Source organism: Mastigoproctus giganteus, chromosome 8 (assembly GCF_048544385.1).
Source record: "Mastigoproctus giganteus isolate SK-2022 chromosome 8, ASM4854438v1, whole genome shotgun sequence".
Lineage (NCBI taxonomy): Eukaryota > Metazoa > Arthropoda > Arachnida > Uropygi > Thelyphonidae > Mastigoproctus > Mastigoproctus giganteus.
Window position 1 is genome coordinate 90195543 of NC_143582.1, and position 20406 is coordinate 90215948.

The 20406-nt window shown below is 35.5% G+C and overlaps 1 protein-coding gene across 1 annotated transcript in view; it reads left to right on the forward strand.

Moving 5' to 3' along the window:
- The window catches only part of LOC150081711 (regulator of telomere elongation helicase 1 homolog), a 281392-nt gene that overhangs the window by 149905 nt on the left and 111081 nt on the right, over positions 1 to 20406 (forward strand). The window contains exons 11-12 of the mRNA XM_090380292.1: positions 3385 to 3516; positions 16494 to 16609. Of these exons, the coding sequence (XP_090236418.1) occupies positions 3385 to 3516; positions 16494 to 16609 (248 nt within the window). The remainder of the gene's footprint in view (positions 1 to 3384; positions 3517 to 16493; positions 16610 to 20406) is intronic.

Genomic DNA, 20406 nt, shown 5'->3' on the forward strand with positions numbered 1-20406 from the left:
TCCTCAGTCCCTGTCTCATTCCCTTTATTCCGTCTCGTAGATGATCTGTTTCTGCTGCCTACTTTTTCTATACATATTTCCATGTGCACTGTTCTTCTGAATTGGTTTCTATAATCCTCCCCCCTCTCTCCCAAACCAGTCTGAACATTGCCACAACCAGTCAACATCTTTTTACTTTCCAACTTCAAACTCAGAACCAACTTTTCTTCTTCCTCATTTTATCCCTTCAATTTCCTTTTTCTGGAAGAACCTTCCCCCTTCACATGTGTTTCCTGAAAATTGCCATCTACAGACCAACAAGTATTTTCTTTCATCTTTTCAGCCACAATCCATGTGCAGTACTATAGGTTTTAAAACCTTTTATGTTTGGGGTTTCCTCAAAAAATATTAAAAGAACATACGTATTCACGTCCTTTCTCTATATGTTGCACTTACTGTATTCGATTTCTGTCTCCCCCGTGTCAGAGTGGCACCATGTTTCTGATATTCCTGTAATGTCTGTGTTTTATAAATTTGATGGACTTGTCCAATATTCCAAGTTCATCAAATTTATTTACTCAGTTCTGTGCATCACTGTATGAGCAAGTAAATGTGCACCTTAATTGAACCCTTATATCAACATTATATTGTCCTATGGTGATCCCCCACCTGTTAAGGCTGTTGCATTTCTTATGTATCGTGCCTCTGCTTATGATTGCCATTAAACTATTAGTCTTAAATTTTCTGACTCACCTAATACTGGCTTGATAGCATTAGCAAATATCCTTGCACTTTTATTTATGTGTATCACATTACTATAAAAGCAGACCTCCTGTACTGCCCATAGTAATAAAAATTCTGTCTCACTGAGCTGTCAGAATCTATCCACGGCCGAATTGATTGATAAGGGTCTCATCACTTATTTCTTTTATCACGTTGTGGCAAAATTTCAGGCACTTTAAAATTTAACTAATAATTCGCTGAATTTCTGAACATTTCTTCATACATTTTTTTCATTATCTTTGTTAATAACATTAATTATCAGACACATTCATATTAATGTATATGAATGTGAATGTGTCTGATACATTCATATTAATGTATATTAATATTCACATGTGTAACAAATTGCTCTTAGTACCTTTGAAAGACAACTGTTCTACATTATTAACTGTTTAGATTATTCTCCCTATCCTTTTGTTTAGTGTATTTCCCATTTGCTTGTCAATATCATCTATCTTTCTATGGGACAATACCTTCACCAATATCTTCCTATGGGACAATACCTTCACCAATATCTTCCTATGGGACAATACCTTCACCAATATCTTCCTATGGGACAATACCTTCACCAATATCTTCCTATGGGACAGTACCTTCTGCCATTGGTGATCTTGCTGTGCTGCCTGATTTATGAATGTATTCTCTAGCACAGTGGTATCCAACCTTTTCCTGTACAGGGGCCATATTCAAAGTTAGATTTGTTTCGTGGCCCACAATAAGTGATTTGAAAAAAAATTACGTGTGCTACATTTTCCCTATTTTGTTACATGTAAAAGGAAGTTTATATTTTCACATTACCATTTTTTATTTTCAGGCTATATTTTAAAAAAATGGAAATTCCTAACACTTTTATGTGCAACAAATCTGTGTCAGTGATTTAATTTTTAGATTTTATTAAAATTATAAAAACATGACTTACTTTTGTTTTTAAAAAAATTACCTTACCTTTGTTTAAAAACAAAATATCTTACTTAACAAAAAGCATTATCTAATTATTACCTGGTTTCCAAGTAATGGCCAGGTAACAACCTGATGATAGCACACTGCATTTCACTTTCCAATATGAAACATTCTGCTTCTCATGTTTTCAATTTCTCAAATATACACCACCAGTATCTTAAATGCCAGTCTCTTAGTAATTCTTCAGTAGGGAGAAAAATACTTAGTCAATTTAATCCTCCTAAAACTTAGTTCAGCCTTATTTTCTCTCAATTTTCTTCAAACAATGGCAGGTTAACAGTTGCCTCATACCATTGGAGTTGAGAGGAAGTCCTCTCAACTCCCCCTCCCCCCAGAGGTCTTCACACCGAAATGTATCCTTAGACCAAAACACTGTAGCAAGATTTGTCATTCCATAGCACTTTTTTCCATAGTTCTCAAGTTCTTGAATGTCAGGAAAGACACCACTCCAATGCAATTTTGCATTGATGGTGGTAATATTGGGCTTATGTGCTTTACCATATCAGAAAGCTGTGCTAAAGCACATATGGAACTATCATCTCAGAGAGAGCCATGACATTTATAATGGTGTTTTTTCTTTTTTAAGCCAGTATGAAATTTAAGGTGGACATTCTGGCATGTTATTATATAACATGCCAAAATTGCCTATTCATGTTTTAATTCGTATTCTTATTCATGTTTTAATTCATATTCTTATTTATGTTCCTTATTATGTTTAGTTCCCCCATAACTTCCATATTTTGTTAATGAAGACATATTCATACTGGTTATATAGCATAGTTAACAGGAATAAAACCACAGAATTAAGGCTATTCATTCCCCTATGGATAGTTGATGTACTGTTGGATTTTGCCTCTTGGGACTGTTCTGTGATATTTTTTGTAGACAGCATTTGTAAGCCACAAACCTCCCTTTATCTACCTCTTTTTTTTTTTTTTCCCCCTCTCATTGTGGTATCAGTTATGGTTCTGTGAGGTAGGTTACTAATGTGGCATCCACCCACCATTCCATATTGAAGGTATGCAAGTTCTGATCCTTGACTTACACTGGCTTAATGTTTGTGTAGTCTGCCTGTGTAGTTTGTATGACCCCATATGTGCTGTGCAAGCAGATCCGTTAAATCTATATTGGCATTTCAGAGCCAATAAGAATATGAGGGAATTTTGAGGTACACAGTATTTGTGGAGGAATGTTACTGATGGTTATGTAGTGTAATTAACAGGAATATGTCCACTATTTAAAAGTTTTAAGCTTTTAGTTTTTTCACATAGTTATTTGAACATATCAGGAAGATCTCAAATCTTTTACTGCTCTGAATCCTGCTGTTGTATCAAGTTATCCAATTTCTCCTTTAATTCAAGAGGTGTATTCTGCCTACACATTCAAGGAGAATTCTAGTAAAGAATTATAATAGTTTGTTTTCTATTTTTTCAGTGCCACAGTTATGGAATAATAAAATAAAAGAGATAAAATGAAAATAAAAGAGTTAAAGTGCAATAAAATAAGAGTTAAATTTTTTCGTGAATGTAAATATCAGTACAGAATTTGTTAAAGTTTTGAGCAATTTTTAAGTAAAAATAAGAAACCATTTTGTTTAAAATGGCATTCTTATGAATGATGCAGTCAGTTATTTAAAAAAAATAATAATTTTATTTTTCTTAGGTTAGTGAAGGACTTGATTTTGCAGATAGAAATGCAAGAGCTGTTATAATTACTGGCCTACCTTTTCCACCATCACATGATCCTCGTGTAAAACTAAAGATGGAGTATTTAAACAACATTGCTCAAAAGAAGGTACGTTAATATCTGATTTTGTAGATATCCATTTGAAAATTTGGGAGTAAACACTTACATAAAGTAATATTTTCTTTTATAACTGTTAATATAAAATAATTTCTTTTATAAATGGTGAGAGAAAGATAAAGAAAGGTGCGTTTTCCTAATGCCGACTGATCTGCTGCATGTCTTTCTCTTGCCGACCGGGCTAGCCGAGTGGGTAAAGTACCTGCCCGGCAACCCAAAGGTCGCGGGTTCGATTCCCGCCTCGGGCTTGGATCAAAGTACTGCAAAAACCTTGGGAGGTGCAATATGGCCACAGAAGCCGATGCGCCAACAACTACCAAATCAAAAAAAAAAAAAAGTCTTTCTCTTTGCCGTATTAAAATAGAAGTAAACAGTCGTGTTTTTGTTTCGATAATGTGGGATAATTTTTTCTGCAAATGTCAATAGTTTTTTTTTCTTTTACCACTACAAGTTTCTGTTAAGGATACATTGTGTATTGTTTTTATATAAGCTTTTATTGTTTTGGTCATTTGGATATGTTTATTTTACTAATTGACTGAATAATCAGAGATACAATCAAATCCTTGTAGAAAGCAACCTGGGATTGAAAAACAATGTTGATTATAAATATCATTAAGATTATCTATGATTCATATTATCCTTGCTAAGGATTTAGCCTTTCTTTATTGTTCTGATCACTTGGGTATGTGTTTGTGTGTATGACTTTTACTAATTGGATGAGTAGCTGAGATACGATTAAACTCTTATTTAGTAAACAGTTTGCCCATATCTCAGGCAAACTGCCTTATTTACTTAAGAATCAGGCTACTATTTCAGTCAGGTCGAACTGCAGGTTTGGTCCCTGGGGGCTCCCAGTGATGTTGGTTCCATCCTAATTATATAAATAAAAAAGTTTTTTGTTTATACTCTGAGATGGTCACTTGAGATCAGAGGAGTTCACAGAGTAGAGTAGAGAGAATATAATTATTATACCACATTTAATAATCATGGTCACTCAAGCATATGCACTTTTGTACCCTTTGTGCTTGACCACTTGGCTGCAGAGGCTGTCTAAAAATAAGTTTTCTGATTACATGTTAGGATAACCACAGAGTCAGAGGATTTCACAAGGTAGGGAGAGAAAACAAGAAACAGCACTGTATTTAATAGTCACATGAGAGCTAGACACCGTCACTCAAAGCACATGTACTTATGCAATCTCGCACCTCACCACTTGGCATTGGCAGCCATATCGTGACTATTAGTTGATATACTTATATCCTCCTGGTTGATAATACTTATTTCCTTCTGGATTTTAATAACAATTGAAATAGTACACATATTTCACAACATCTCAAATTTAATTAAAATCAGACAAATAGAAATATGGAAATTATTACTTATTTTCCTTGTTTTTTTTTTAAATATCACATTATCCATACACTCTGTATTGTAACTGACACACTGGATATTATGTTTTCTGACGTACTGAAAACAACAATGAACGGGCAATATGTTGGATGCACAGAAAAGAAATGTTCTCAGTTTTAAGAATTGTGCATATGTATTTGCTTTTTGAAGAGTTCATATTTTCATTCAGTTTACTAAATATATAAACAATGAATTGTTATTATTTATTTATTTTATTAAACACAGCAGAATAAATCTAGATCTTTCTAAAAGATCTAGATATAAAATTTCATAAAAATCTATCCATTGGGAGTTGAGTTGTTAGATGTGGATGGATGGACAGACATGATGAAAATAGACACTTCTATCTTATGCAGCAAATTATCTGAAGTCATACTTGGCATTTTATTAATTTCTCATAGCAGTACTGAGCATGAGAGAGGTGGGTCACCAGGATATATATATAAGGTTGGCAGGGTTGTTAATGACAGTAATGGCAGTGTGCTACTGCAACAGGATCTAGAAAATTTGGGCAGATGGGCTAAGAAGTGGCAACTGAAGTTCAACCTTGACAAATGCAAAGTACTGCATATGGGTAGAAGTAACCCCAGAGAAACGTACCAACTGTGTGGTACTACACTTAAGGTGGTAGAAAATGAAAAAGACCTGGGAGTAATTGTGCAGTCAGATATGAAGTTTTCTGAGCAGTGCAGACAGGCTGCTAGGGCGGGTAATGGGGTTTTGTCAATGATATATAGGAATTTTGCTAGCAGGGAAAAGGAGGTGATTGTCCCTCTGTATAAGGCAATGGTCAGGCCACGCCTTGAGTACTGCGTACAGGTCTGGAGGCCTCATTTTAGGAAGGATGTAGATTTGCTTGAGCGTGTACAGAGAAGAGCAACACGATTGGTGAGGGGAATGAAGGGATTCTCTTACCAAGAGAGGCTTAAGTTCTGCAAATTGCAGTGGCTGGAGACTAGGCACCTGCGCGGTGATCTGATTGAGGTCTATAAGGCCTTGAATGGGTTGAGCACGCTGAATTCTGATGGAATCCTTCCACTTGTTCAGATTACCAACCTACGGGGACATAAGTTCAAATTAAGAAAGGACAGATGTAGAATAGATGTGCGGAAATTTGCCTTTAGCCAGCGGGTGGTTAATTGCTGGAACAAACTTCCATCTGTCGTTGTGGAAGTTGATAGGTTAAATAAATTTAAGGAGGAACTGGACAGGCATTTGGAGGGAATGGTGTGATTTTTTTTTTTTTTTTTTGGCTGATGCTGCATAAGCTCCTACACTTGCTTTCTTGCATCATGTGCCACTACTACTACTACTATATATGCAGCTCTCATAAGTGGGTTCCCTGGTGAAACCTGCAGAAGGGCACCCATATGAGGGAGGATTTCAAATATGTGGGCTGCAGAGCTTGGAAGCTAGGAATCTTAGTTAGTAACTTGATCAAGGTCTATCTCTGAGTGGAGATAATAAAATGAATGATGGAGAAATTTTCACTGTTATAAATGATTCCAGAACTAGTGGCCATAAATTCAAATTACAAGGAAAGGGATTTAGACTGCATTATAGGAAGTTTTATTTTAGCTTGTGATTTGTTAATTAAGTTACCTCCATTGGTAGTTGAGGTTGACACTTGGAGAAATTCATAGGTCAGCTGGATAATTCACCTGTGTGTGGTGGTGGGGGGAAGATTGTTTTCTTTTTTATTTTTATATATTTTTATTCTATTTTTATTTTCATTATTTATTTATTTTTTTTTTTTGCTACAGTAGCAAATGCTTGTTTTCCTTGCCCTATATAGTTACTATGGCAAAACCTTTAATGAACACCACTCTAAAGTGGACACCCTTTATTGTGGGTGCTCAAGCTTGTGTCCTGACCATAAATATTTAAAACAGTGTTGTGACCTCCAAAGGGGACACTCTCTAGTATGACACGGACACTTTGATAGCTGTCCTTTTTGATTTTTCAACCTCCCTGCAGTAGACATTTAGATTGTTTTAAGGGTAACATTTTGGATGAACACATTCGTTGCTGGTGACATGCACATAAGCTTTTTCATAGGTTTCATTTAGCCATGAAGGCAAGTGAACATCAAGATCATTACAGTAACAATGACACTAATTAGACTTCTGATAGCCATGGATTACTTCTGGAGTAGATTGCAGAATATGTTGTTAATATGCTCGCCACTGCTGACATGGAATTACAGACTTAATTTTGACTGTATATCATCTATATATTTTGACTGTGTTCATCTGTATATCTGAAGCAGTTATGCATTTATGCATCATTTAGTAAGGCAATATAATTGTAAACCTGAGAGATGCTTTTGCTGAGAGAAAGGGGATAGTTTTAGTGTGAATACAATTGTAGTACAGTACTGTACAATAAATTTTTTTATAAAAATTAACATCCTACCAATGGACTGTAACACATTTGCATTAGAATCCTCTACAAATGCATGCTACATTAATAAAACTGTCAGTGAAACTTAATTGGACACTATGATTGAATGCACTCCATAGTCTATCACCACTAAACATATGGTATGTCTAGATCATCAGAATGTAAAAAAACTTACTCACGTATCTAGCACTACCATCTATCTATTCTTTAAGGTTCAGTTTTGTTTCCTCAGTGTGTGTGTGTGTGGTTGTTATGGTATTGTTGTAAATTTAAAGTGGACAGATTCTCGGCAATTGTGAAATTCTGTGCAGAGTTCCAAGTCCAGGTAAGAATTTACATTTATATACTCATACTGTGCTACAGTATGTCTTGAAAGCAGTTAACTTTGAAATAAAAAGTAGAAGTGATAGAATATTCTAGAAAATAAAAGTGTGGAGTTTGTAAGTTAGCCAATCATTTCAAAATTGGAAAGACTTCAGCAGCAGCAATTATTAAAAATCAAGAAACTTTGTTAAAACAGTGGTGGGAAAATGGAAATGGCAAGCAGTACTATACATTTTATCATGGCAAAGGTGAGATAAATTGACATTTGAGCAGTTTAATTGGGTACAGAGTCAAAACATTCCCATCTCCGGGCCTGTGATTCAAACCAAAGCTTTAGAAATTGCTAAAGGTTGGCACCATTGACTTTAAAGCATCTAATGACTAATTCGGTAAGTTCCGTAGACATCACAATGTTTACTTCAAAGCAGTTTGTGGGGAATCTACTGATGTTAATTTGGAAATCGTTGCTGGAAAAAAAAAAAAAAAAAGTGCTACCCTTTAATAGCTGTTGCTCACCAGGGAACACATCGAAAATGCCGAACTGTTTTTTTTTTTTTTTTTTTTTCCATGCAGTTTTTGATAAAACAGGGCCTTAAGAGGGGGAACATGCTGGAGGTAAAGTGGCAAAGGAGTGCCTAAGTGTACTTTTGTGTACAAGCACTCATGAAATGCCTCTTGTTATAGTCAAATCTATGAAACCGAGATGTTTTAATGGTTTGGATTTTTTTGGAGTTAAGCAAATTCAATTTACATTGGAAATCAAATAAAACAATAAGGCTTTGATGCCTAAGGAGATAATTACAGAATGGTTGATCCAGTTGGATAAAAGAATGATTTTCAGAATACAAAAGTTATTTTATTTCTTGGCAATGGCATATCTCATCACACATTAAACTGAATAATGTTGAGATGCCGTTTTTTCTTCCCAATGTCTCATCCTCAACCACTGTATCAAGGAATAATTGCTAACTTTAAGGTGAAATATCCACAAATGGTTCTTAAACACCTGATTTTAAAACTTGATGGAGAAAAAAGTTGTTAAAAACTTTGCAAAAGTATATATGTACTACAAGCTATAATCTGAATTTTATTGCAGCATGGTATACAGTGAGTCTCCTCTACAAAAACTGCTTCCACAGAGTAGGATTTGATTTGGGTGTTAGTGCAATGGTGACTTTGCAGATGCAGCTGATGTCTTTACTTAATGTCTTGCTATGGATACGAGGAAATTTTTTACTGAGCGGTGATGAATAGATTTCTGCACACTCTAATGTAGTGATGGAAGGCATAAACACTGAAGTGGAGAACATTGTAAGTGAATTTATAAACAACAAAGAACTTATGGAGGAAGATGAAGAACCTGGAAAGGATGAACAACAGCACAACCCCAAATTAAAAAAACATATGCTGATGCATTAGATTATTTAGATTACCTAAACACATTAAAAGAATTCTACGTAAGTAAAAATGGTGAGTATGGAGTAAAACTAATGAGGAGTCTAATTAACCACAATGAAAATGAAATACTCTAAACAAAGCAATTTATATTAATTTTTTACTAAAAGTTAATAATGTTTTATAATAAATAATACAAATAAAAGTGTTATTTATTAAAAATTAATTATACATTATTTATTAAAAGTTAATTGAAACACAAATGTATAATTATAAGCAATAAAAAAAGCCTGTGTTAAGTAACCAGTTACAGTGAATTTCATATTCCCAAATTATTGAAACTGACTACACGTACAGATGAGAAAAGTGGACACTTTCTTCTGCCTGAGTGGTGTCCGCTATAGAGAAGTTTTGGTGTATTCACATGTACCTGGCTGAATATCATACAGTTTCTCTGTATGATGTTCAGTGTATAATTTCACTGTATAGTGATATTCATTATGACTCCCAGCCTGATGGCATACTTATTGCTGTAAGAACTGGTAAATTATGGAAACTGTGGGAAATTATGAAAAAAGTTAAGGTATTTCAAGAGCGGATGGAGCCACACCTGTCACACAAATTGGTGGGTGGTCATGCATCATTGATGGTTATGGCAAATGTAGGCTGTCTCTCCTTGTGCAAGCTGATAGGAAAAAAATAGTGGAATGCCTGACCATGGACTTTATCCAGGAAATAACCAGCAGTGTTTCCAAGACCATGCTCCAGCAAACCCTTCTTCGTATGGACCATCGGAGTAGACAACTAGTCAGGGTACCCATGCTTATGGCTACCATTTTCCAACAATACATAAAGTTTGCATCAGAATGACATCACTGGCCAATTGGAAAAAAGTTGACTTTTAGAATGAATAGTGTTATCTGATATGCTGTATGGATGGTAGATGGAAAGTATAATCTTAACAAACTGGAGAGGAATGACCGATGTTTTCCTGGGAATCTCTTGGAGCCCTCTGTTGTGGCTGACCAGGTATTCATGGTGACTGTCTTCCCGGATGGCACAGGTGTGTTCTAGCAGGATAATATGCCCTGCTATGTTGCCAGTATTGTTCAAGAGTGGCTCGCTGAACATAAGTACAAGTGACTTCCAGGTGCTATCTTAACAGCTTAGAACATCTCTGGGATATATGTGTATTGACAGATCTGACATTTGGGTCCTCCACTATGGACTCTCACAGTGGGGGGGGGGGTCCATATTCTGAAGAGCGAAAGTCTGCAACAGTATTTTCTTTGAAGTAGTTGTAATCAGTTTGTGGGGTCCAGTAGGTAATCCCAGCAGAAATCCACAGACAGAAAAATCCCATGGCTTTAACATAATATAAAATGTTTATGTTGTGTTAGTGTGAAATTTCATTTTAGGTATGACATCTAGATATATAAGGATATCTAATGCTTTCCTTCTGCTTTTTTACAGTAATCTGCTTTTTGTGATAAAGTTATGAAACTGATCTTCTTTCTGAAAGTCAAAAGTTGGTAACCATGCTTTGGTAATTAAAGTTAGTCAATATCACACTTTTATTAACTTTTAAAGAAATTAAGAAGTTCAGTGCCTTACTTATGTTGCACTTTTTAAACAGTTTGAGCCTCATACATGACACTAAATTCAGTATGTATTCAGTTTAAAAATTTTAAAAACTTGAAAGTTACTTTGGAATAGGATAGTATAAATAATGTAGAAATTTATTTTTGTATAATCTTTTCAGCAGTATGTACATAGTTACACATTTTTCATATGTAGGCTCAAATGACTACATATTGAAGTTTGCTTCAAATAATATGTCCTTTTATGTACATAGAAATTGTGTTGAAATCCTCTGATACCTGCTGCCATCTCTTATCTTCATTTTAAACTTATAATAGACATGATCATAGATGGCAGCGTGAAAATATCTTTGAAAATCAGAGGCAGAGAAGATCACAGTTTCTGATTTAAGCCTTAAATTGGAGCAATTCTCTGGAATTCACATGCTGAAGTTGATGAAATAGAATGAAGTGATAAGTAAATAAATGTAGTGTTTATTACTTCATCAGAAAATAGTAATAAGTTTGGTTTTTCAAATTTTTTAGTGCCTTTTATTTATAATAATTTCTACTTTGATTTTTGACAGTTTTACTCCGATGTTAGACATTCAATTCAAAATAAAAGCATATTAATACAAGGTGTTTCAGAAAAATTGTCAATTATAAAAACTTATTTAAACATTTTAATTAGTAAATTGTAAACATAGCACCTACAGAAAACCAACTACCAAATGCATAAAAAAAGCATTTTATTTTTTGAAGACATCTTCAAGGTGACCCTCACTTAGTGCAGATGCACTTTTAATCTTAAGTGCATATATCCCACTATACTTCACAGCATTTCCACCAGGATTCTGAGTATTATTGAATTCTGAGTTTAAGCTTGTAATACTGTATGGGCAATGAAACTGGAATTGCTTTTCAACTGAAAAGTCTATATATACAGGGTGATTCAGGAGGAATAGTAAATATTTTGTGAGGTTATAGTATCGATTATTGTGAGTAAAAAAGTTCATATAAACATGTGTCCAATTCTCAATGGATACAGAGATACAGCTGTTTGAAACTGGCCTGCACAAAGCCATTATGAGAGGTATTAAAGAATGATAAATGACTTATTGTTCATATTTATTGACTTTTTGAATGATTACAAAACGCAAATAATTAAATTTTTTTATAGTTCACAATAAATGTTCGAAAATTCTACCGCCAACCTCAATGCACTTTGCAACTGTTGTGGTAATATGACGTGTTCTTCCGAGGTCGTCTTGTTGTTCCTTATGAGGGCAGCAGTGTCCAAAATGTGATTGAGCAATTCGTCTCTTGTATTCACCTTTTCTTTATATACTGCGCTTTTCATCCATCCCCACAAACAGAAATCTAATGGAGTGAGGTATGGAGACCTTGGTGGCCAGTGAACAGGACCACCTCGGCCGATCCATCGTTCAATTAAAGTTCGATTTAGACCTTGTATCACCAGATGGCTATAATGTGCAGGAGCTCCCTCATGCTGAAAGTACATACCAATCCTTGTAGCCAAGGGAACATCCTCCAATAGTAGTGGAAGTTCGTTTTGCAGAAATTCTAAGTAAATGGACCCTGTAAGATGATTTTGTAACACGACAGGCCCAATTAACTAATTGTCGATGATACCACACCACACATTTATAGAGAAGCGATGTTGAAAATTTGTTTCTACAGTGTCGTGGATTTTCTCCTGACCACCTATGAGAGTTACAGTTGTTGTTGATACCATTATGAGTGAAAGTAGCTCCATCACTGAACAGTATTAATGGAATTAATCAGCGATTAGCATTTATCCACTGACAAAATTCCAATCGCTGAGCGTTGTCTCCTGGTTGTAGGTGTTGCACCCGCTGTATGTGAAATGGATACAAGCTGTGCTCATATAACATTCGCCATACTCTTGTCTGTGGAACACCGAAACACGTAGAAATTCTTCCTGTGCTAATAGTAGGACTACATTTTACTGACTGAAGAATGTGTTCTGTTTCATCCACATTTTGTTCATTTGCATATTCAGAAGAATATGAGCACTGGGAACTGTACCAGTCTCATGCAGTTTGGTGTAAACGCTCTTGAATCCGGTATTCTGCAGTTAGGAAACAGTCAGCGGTATTCTCTACAAGCAGCAGGTAGCACTTCCACTACAAAAACTGTAGGCAAACACCATATGGCATATTCACCATGTCTGAAGATGTGCAGCATTCTTAACAACACTTCTAACACCAAACAGCATCAGGTTATAACTGCTTCTTGGTCACATCTGATTCAGGGAGCTGTGTCAAACAGCTGTATCTACATATCCATTGAGAATTGGACACATGTTTATACAAACTGTTTTACTCAGAATAATCAATACTATAACCTCTCAAAATATTTACTATTCCTCTTGAATCACCCTGTATACAAAAAGTAAAAACCACCAAATTGTTAATCTGCCTGGCCAAGGAATATCTCCATTCCCGGACATGGCACGATGGGGAAAGCTGTCTTATAGCATTCATAAATATTATGAGAAGTGTCTTGCTGAAGCTATATAGTCATTAACTTGTGGAAACTGAGTTAATTCTTCTATTAGAAATATGGACATGCAAGACAGATGCCAGGGTTTTCACAATTATGTTGTCTTCCTTAAAAGAAATAAGGGCAAGTAATTTCTTAACCAATATGTTATATTTTTTTCAAGATGTAAGATGATATTGCACAGCACACCACTTAGCACTGGTCTAAAGGTTTGTGGTGCAGTAGGTGAGGGCTTCATCTGACCAATCACTAAAAATTTTGCTTATTAAGAAATCAGGGAAGGCGAAAATGTCATCAGTCATGAACAGATAGTGAATGAAGTCTTTATTTTTGCCGAGAAGTCAGAAGTTGACAAAAATTTAAAATTCAGGTGGTAGATGACTTTCATCAACCGGTGAAATACCACCACTTTGCTTATTGGAGGCTTGAAGTGGTGAAAGCCATTTTTAGTCTCTAGAGCAAAGTTTCCGGCATCCCCCTCTCCCCATACTTTTCCTTCAACCTGTGCACGGTACCAAGTACTATAGGTTTTGATACCTTTCGTGTTTGGGGTTCTCATAAAAAAAAAAAAAAAAAAAAAATAGATAAAATGATCAGTCTTTCAATTTGTCCACTGCTATATCTCTTATCTGCTATGTTTGTCCAGATGTTCTTAATCTGTGTCTTAATGGCACAAGTGGATGGTATTCTATCATTATGGTTAATATTGAAATGGCAGTGAAATAGCCAGTGAGCAGCCATGATACAGTCATAATTTTGTGATATGCTCTAATGATGAATGCACTTTCACACTGCTCTGTTGCTCCCAAGTTATTAAATTTTGTGATGCTAAAAAATGTAGGTTTCTGAATTACCCCTATCCCACTGGTACATTGGGAAAACCAAGTTTTCCCAATGTACGTAGCAAGCCTGCTCCCAACCAGAAAGGTTTAGTGAGTTCAATGAATAGGTTACAATGCTGCTCAAAAAAATTAACAGAAAGAAAATGTTTTTCATGAATATTTTATTGTGAACGGTGTCGTTGAATGAGAATATTTGATATAATAGGAATCTGGCATGCAAATTCCAATTATACAATAGAAATCAATATACCACCTTATAAAGCTGCACATTATGCAAATTATTCATGCTTATAAAAACAAGGTTGCAACGACATCACTTCATTCCCATTTTTTGGCTTGTTCAGTAGTATAGCCACATCTGCAGTACTTAGGTAACAGGCCATTGTCGTTTAGATGAATCTTTGAGATGGCAAGCCATTGGATGACTTGAAGCTGGGAAGTCACAGGTGGAGGTGGTATGTTGGCTTAATGTGTCAAACAGTATCATCTTGGCCCTGTGGAAGCAGTTTCAGGAGACAGGAACCATTACAAGAAGAGCTTGCCAAGGTTGCCCAAGACCCACATCAACCAAAACAGACCGCTGTCTGGCTCTAATAGCAAGATGGAACCTTATGATGTCCTGTTATCAACTGTCTCTTGAGGCTGCTGTGGCCACAGGTGAAAAAATTTCCAACTGGACTGTGTTAAGAAGGCTTAATTCAAGTGGACTGTACGTAAGGGAGCCAGTGGTTTGTATCCCATTAACCCCAAACCACTACAGAGCTCATCAAAACTGGTGCCTTTGAATGTGATTTGAAGCCCTGACAAAGCCCTGAGCCCTGATTTAGTCTACAAACAGATTCTAAATGTTATTCCAACTGGAGACAATGTCGATCAATGGCTGCACCCCTCTTAATGTTTTTGATAGGGTGCAGGTTTTGATAGGGAGCGTAACTGTGCAGTGGTATCGAGAAAAGATCCTCGAACCCTGTGTGCGACTTTTTAGGGGTGCGGTTGGCCCAGATTTTCTTTTCATGCACATCAGTGCCACTGCACATAGAGCTCAAGTGATAAAGGAATATCTTGGAACTGAATATATCCAATAACTGCCATGGCCAACATGTTTACCAGACTTAAATCTGATCAGACTTGTGGGACACCCGTCATCATGGCATTTCACGCTGACAGCCAACACCTCCTTTTGTGATCTAAGGTGTACACTGGTGGAAGAATAGGATTTGTTGCAAAAGAATCTTATAGATACCCTTACAAACAATATAGTTCACTCTGTGAGGCCTGTTTAGCCATTGGAGGGGATAATACACTGTACTGATGTCTTGTGACTGTATTTTTGATCATCTTGTGTTGACCTGTAATCTGACCTTTTTGGTATTTCTTATATATAACAGTCTCTTATGTCCCTTATACCCTATAACAATCCCTTATACCTGTCTGGAGTTTCTCATTGTTTTCTTATTTCATGATTATTCTATGGTATACCACCATACCAAATTCTGTCCCACTTCATCACAAGCTGGACGATTTATGTCACATTTTCTGTGTGTTCTGTTAATTTTGTCAAGTGCTGTAGAAACCCAACAGCAAAAACTAGCCTCTGGCTGCACATATTTATAGAGATAAGATCCTGCAAGCCATGCTGCAGGATCTTATCTTTGTTAGTTCAACACACTGATAGTGCATATTTCAAATAATGTGAATACCAAATACCAAATTTCATCTCACTTCATTGCAAGTTGCACAAGTTACACCACATTTTCTACACATTCTGTTAATTTTGTTGAGCAATGTATCTTGTTGCTCTGATGCCATAACTTATTCACTGAACTCACTGTCTAAAGCAGTGTTTCTCAACCTTTTTGTTGTTGCGACACACCTTTTAAAGAAGCTAAAATTTTACGGCGCACTACACTCTACTATACTCATGTATTCATAAATGGGAAGTTATTTCTATTGGGTATATTTAATAATGCCCTTATTATTTTTTTAAAATGCTTTTAATCTCTTTTTTTGAACGTACATGAAATTTAGAAGGAAATATGTAAAAAATTAACCTAATTATATAAAAACAAAAAAAAAAAAAAAAATACAATTAATTTTTATTATAATATTTTATTTATTATAAAACTTGGATTTATAATTTTTTTGGCTAAAATTAAGAACAAGGTGCCACTCCAGTGAAAAAAAAATTAGGTTAGTTACACCACCAATTCAGGACAGATTCAACCAATTAATGATTAGCACTACAGTGAAAAAAAACGTTAGTTATGATATGCTACTAACTCGGGACGGATTCAAGCATTCTAGAGTGGCATCCTGCTATACAGTTTTACCAATTTTTTTATTATTTGCATTTTCCGCGGCACACTTGAAGCATACTCATGACACATAGGTTGAGAAACACTGGTCTAAAGGATTAAATTAGACATTTCAGTCATCTTATTCAAATTTTGTTTTCCTTGCTATTTAGGGACTGAATGGGTCTGAATGGTACCTTCTCCAAGCTTCTCGAGCAGTAAATCAAGCAATAGGAAGGGTAATAAGACACCAAAGTGACTTTGGTGCCATTCTTTTATGTGATAACAGGTAATTTTCTATTCAGTGAAATTCAGCAGGCATTGATGGAGGTTAATTTCTGATGGTTTTTTAGTACATAAGAGCTTCAGTTTTTTGTATTGGAATTGTTATGATGAAATAGTGAACTGTCATTTTTTATGGAAATTGTCAGTTTAGGAGAGAATCAATTTTTTAAATTATAGGTAACTTGAATTGATTATACTGACCTCATAACACTGCAGTTAGAATGTAGAGCAAATTTTTACTGCACTTGTTATGAGGTAAATTTAACACAGTTCAAGTTACTTGTATTTTTGGATTAATTAGTGATTAATTTCATCTCTTTTATAGTGATTTCAAATATAATAGGTCATTTAAAACTATAGTACTCTTCTATACTGCAAGTATTGAGGATCGGAAAGCCAGTATTGAGGACAGAAAGTACTGAGGGTAGGAAAGCCAGAAAGCCAGATTTTCTGAATTATGGAATATTCCTAAAGTACATCAGCATCATCATCATGATCCATTTTCAAACCACTGCAGGATGAAGGCCTCTCTAGCAACTTTCCAGTTCCTTCTGTTTTGTGAAATGACCATCCATTTACTGCCCGTGAACTCGTGAATTTCATCTGTCCATCTCCATTGTTGTCTTCCAGGTTTTCTTTTAGTTCCTCTTGGGTACCATTCTGTTATTTTCTGAGTCCATTTCATTTCTTTAGTTTTGATAAGAATGCCCTTTACTTGAGTTTGCTGCCTAATCCATGTGTTTCTCTTCTTATCCAACCTTTTTTTTGTTATTTTAGGTGCATTAGCAACTGAGGCCATATTGCTCCAGGGATATGCGGTGGTCATTCCCTGACCTTTCCACATCCTCTATATTTGGCGGTCACGGGCTTGAACCCCTGTCTAATCAATAAGCGTGTGCTACGCACTGCTGCTCCTGCCCACCTAGCTACGGAGGCGCCTTCTTATCCAACAGTCTGATTCCTAACATCATTTGTTACATTCTTCGCTGTGTAGTTTCAGTTTCTCTTCCATTCTTTTGGTCAGTGCCCAAGTTTCACTTCCATAAGTCATGGCAAAGATTAGTTCATTATTTTACATTTCAGACAAATTGGGATATTACTCCTCAGTATGTGACTATTTCCTGAATGCTATCCATCCGAAATTTCTTCTCTTGACTTCCAGCCATTTATCATTATTACAGCTAATGACTTGTCCAAGATAAGTATATGAATCCACTTTTTCACTTTCTGCTCCTTCAATGATTATATATCCTATGGCATACTTGTTCATCATTACTTTTGGTTTTAATTCATTAGTCTGAAATCCTTACTAACTCTGCATAACTGATTAAGATTTTCCTCCAATTCCTCAGGATCGTGGCTTTTGAACACAATCTCATCTGAAAATTGTAAATGGTTTAGGTACTCTCCATTCACATTGACTCCTTTCTGCGACCAGTCCAATCTGAAAATTATCAAGTGGAAATCTGCTGTACGCCAATGGAAACAGTGAAAAGACTGAAGGTGAAGTTGACTTTCTGGTCCATAAAGATATTAAAAACAAGATTTTGGAATTAAAAAAGTACTGCACCAAGGGTGTCAAGACTACTACTCAGGATTTCTAAGAGATACAAACTAAAGGTTATAATGATATATGCACCATCATCTAGATTTGATAATGAAGAGGTTGAAAAAATGTACACAGAAATTGAGGGACTTCTAGATGAACATAAACTCACTACACCATCATTAAGGGAGACTTCAATGCTAAGGTTGGAAAGAGACAAAACAGCACAGAAATGGAAACTATAGGAAATTTTGGAACTGGTGAAAGAAACCATCCACAGTAACTTTCTGTTCAACCTTTTCTTGAAAAGGTTGAACAGAAAGTGGACATGGAAGAGCCCAAATGGATTAACAACTAATGAAATTGACTTCACACTAACAGAAGATATGTTGTGAATGATGTTACCACTTCACACTAACAGAAGATATATTGTGAATGATGTTACCATCTTGAACAAGGTAAATGTTGGAAGTGATCACAAAATGGTAAGATATACACTTGATATATCTGTATCCAGTGTGCATGTAAGAAAAGAAAGGAAAAAGTGACTTGAGTAAATAATACGAAGGTCTTTGAAATTACAGGAGAGGAGAAAATGCAGTATGTACTGGAACTTAGGAACACGTTTGAGCTTCTACAGGCCTTTTAGAACCAAGATATCAATGAGGAATATGACAACTTTCTGAAAGTGATGAAACCCAAGAAAGAGCAAGCTGGCTTTAGGACAGGATTCTTAACTATGGATCACCATAACCTCAGCTATGAATCACATAATATCGTAGCTAATGGAGAAAGCAAATGAATATAAAATGTTATTGTCTGGCATATGTGGATTATAAAAAAGTATTTGACTCTATACATCATAAAGCAATGTTTCAGGTGCTGGAAAGACAAGACATTCCATAAAGACATTTCATTAGGATTTTGAAGAAAATATATGAGAACACTACCTCCTTTATTAGGCTAAACAAAGACAGTAGCAAATTTAAAATTGTGAAAGGAGTTTGACAAGGGGACACGTTATTTCCGAAGTTGCTTACTGCTGCCCTTGAAGAAACTTACAAAAAATACATACAGCAGAAGGAGTTTATGAGGATTTTTTAGAAATGGAAGGAATGAGTGTAAAAGGAAAAGTCCAGTTGACAGTGAATATATACCTTACTGTTCCATGTATTTTGAATGATTGTGGAGAATATTGTTAATGAATATTAATGACAGTCTCCACAGACAGGAAATCCTCTTCATATTTTTGCTGATGATTATACAGCACATTCTTCCAGTTGAGAAACTCTTCAATGCACGAACATATACAGAATGAATGGCCAACCTTTCCTTGCAACGTTCTGCATGAATGAATCCAGAAACTACCAGAATCAGTGATCCCCCTCCCTACCTCAGCCCTTTTCTGACCATGCTTGGCACCAACAAATGTTTTTACTATGTAAATTAATTTTATCATAAGAAATTGTAATAAAAAACACTTAAAACCAATTTTAGATTTTCAAAATAAATTTAATATAGGTTAATGAATGAGTGTTCATCCTTACAGAATTGATGTCGTAAGAAGCCCTTTAATGCCCCACTAAATTAGTTCTGAAAGGCAGTCAGTATGAGCCATGGGTTTCCAACACATTAAAACCATAATTTCTGAAAATAAAAGTAAAATTTAAATTGTTGTGTTTATCTTTATTTCTGATTTTCAAATTGGTTTTATAATTTTTTTATTATTATTTATTTATGCTGGGAGGTTTGCCACAAACAAAAATTGCACATGCCACAGGTTGGCCTTCCTGATATAAGGCTTAGGCAGCACTAGCCAAAAAAAAAAAAAAAACAAGTAAAAAGAGTAAAATAATAAGAAAAGAAAATAGACAACCTATGCATTTCCCTCCTCTTGTAAGTAACTATCCAGTTGACCTTTGAATTTCTCCAAACTCTCAGCCTCTACCACCCATGTTAGTAACTTATTCCAGTAATTTATAACTTGCTGCAAAATAAAACTTACTGCAATCCAGTCCAAACATCTCCTCTCATAACTTTAATTTATTGCTTCTAGTTCTAGAATCATTTATAACCATGAAAATTTCGTCCTCATTCATTTTACTTTTGCCTCTCAGAGCCTTAAACACCTCAATCAAGTCTCCTCTAAGAAGTCTAGTTTCCAAGCTGTGCAACCCACATATTCAAAGTCTCCTCATATGAACACCCTTTTGCTGATCTCACCAGGCGAGTTACCCATTTCTGGACCCTTTCAC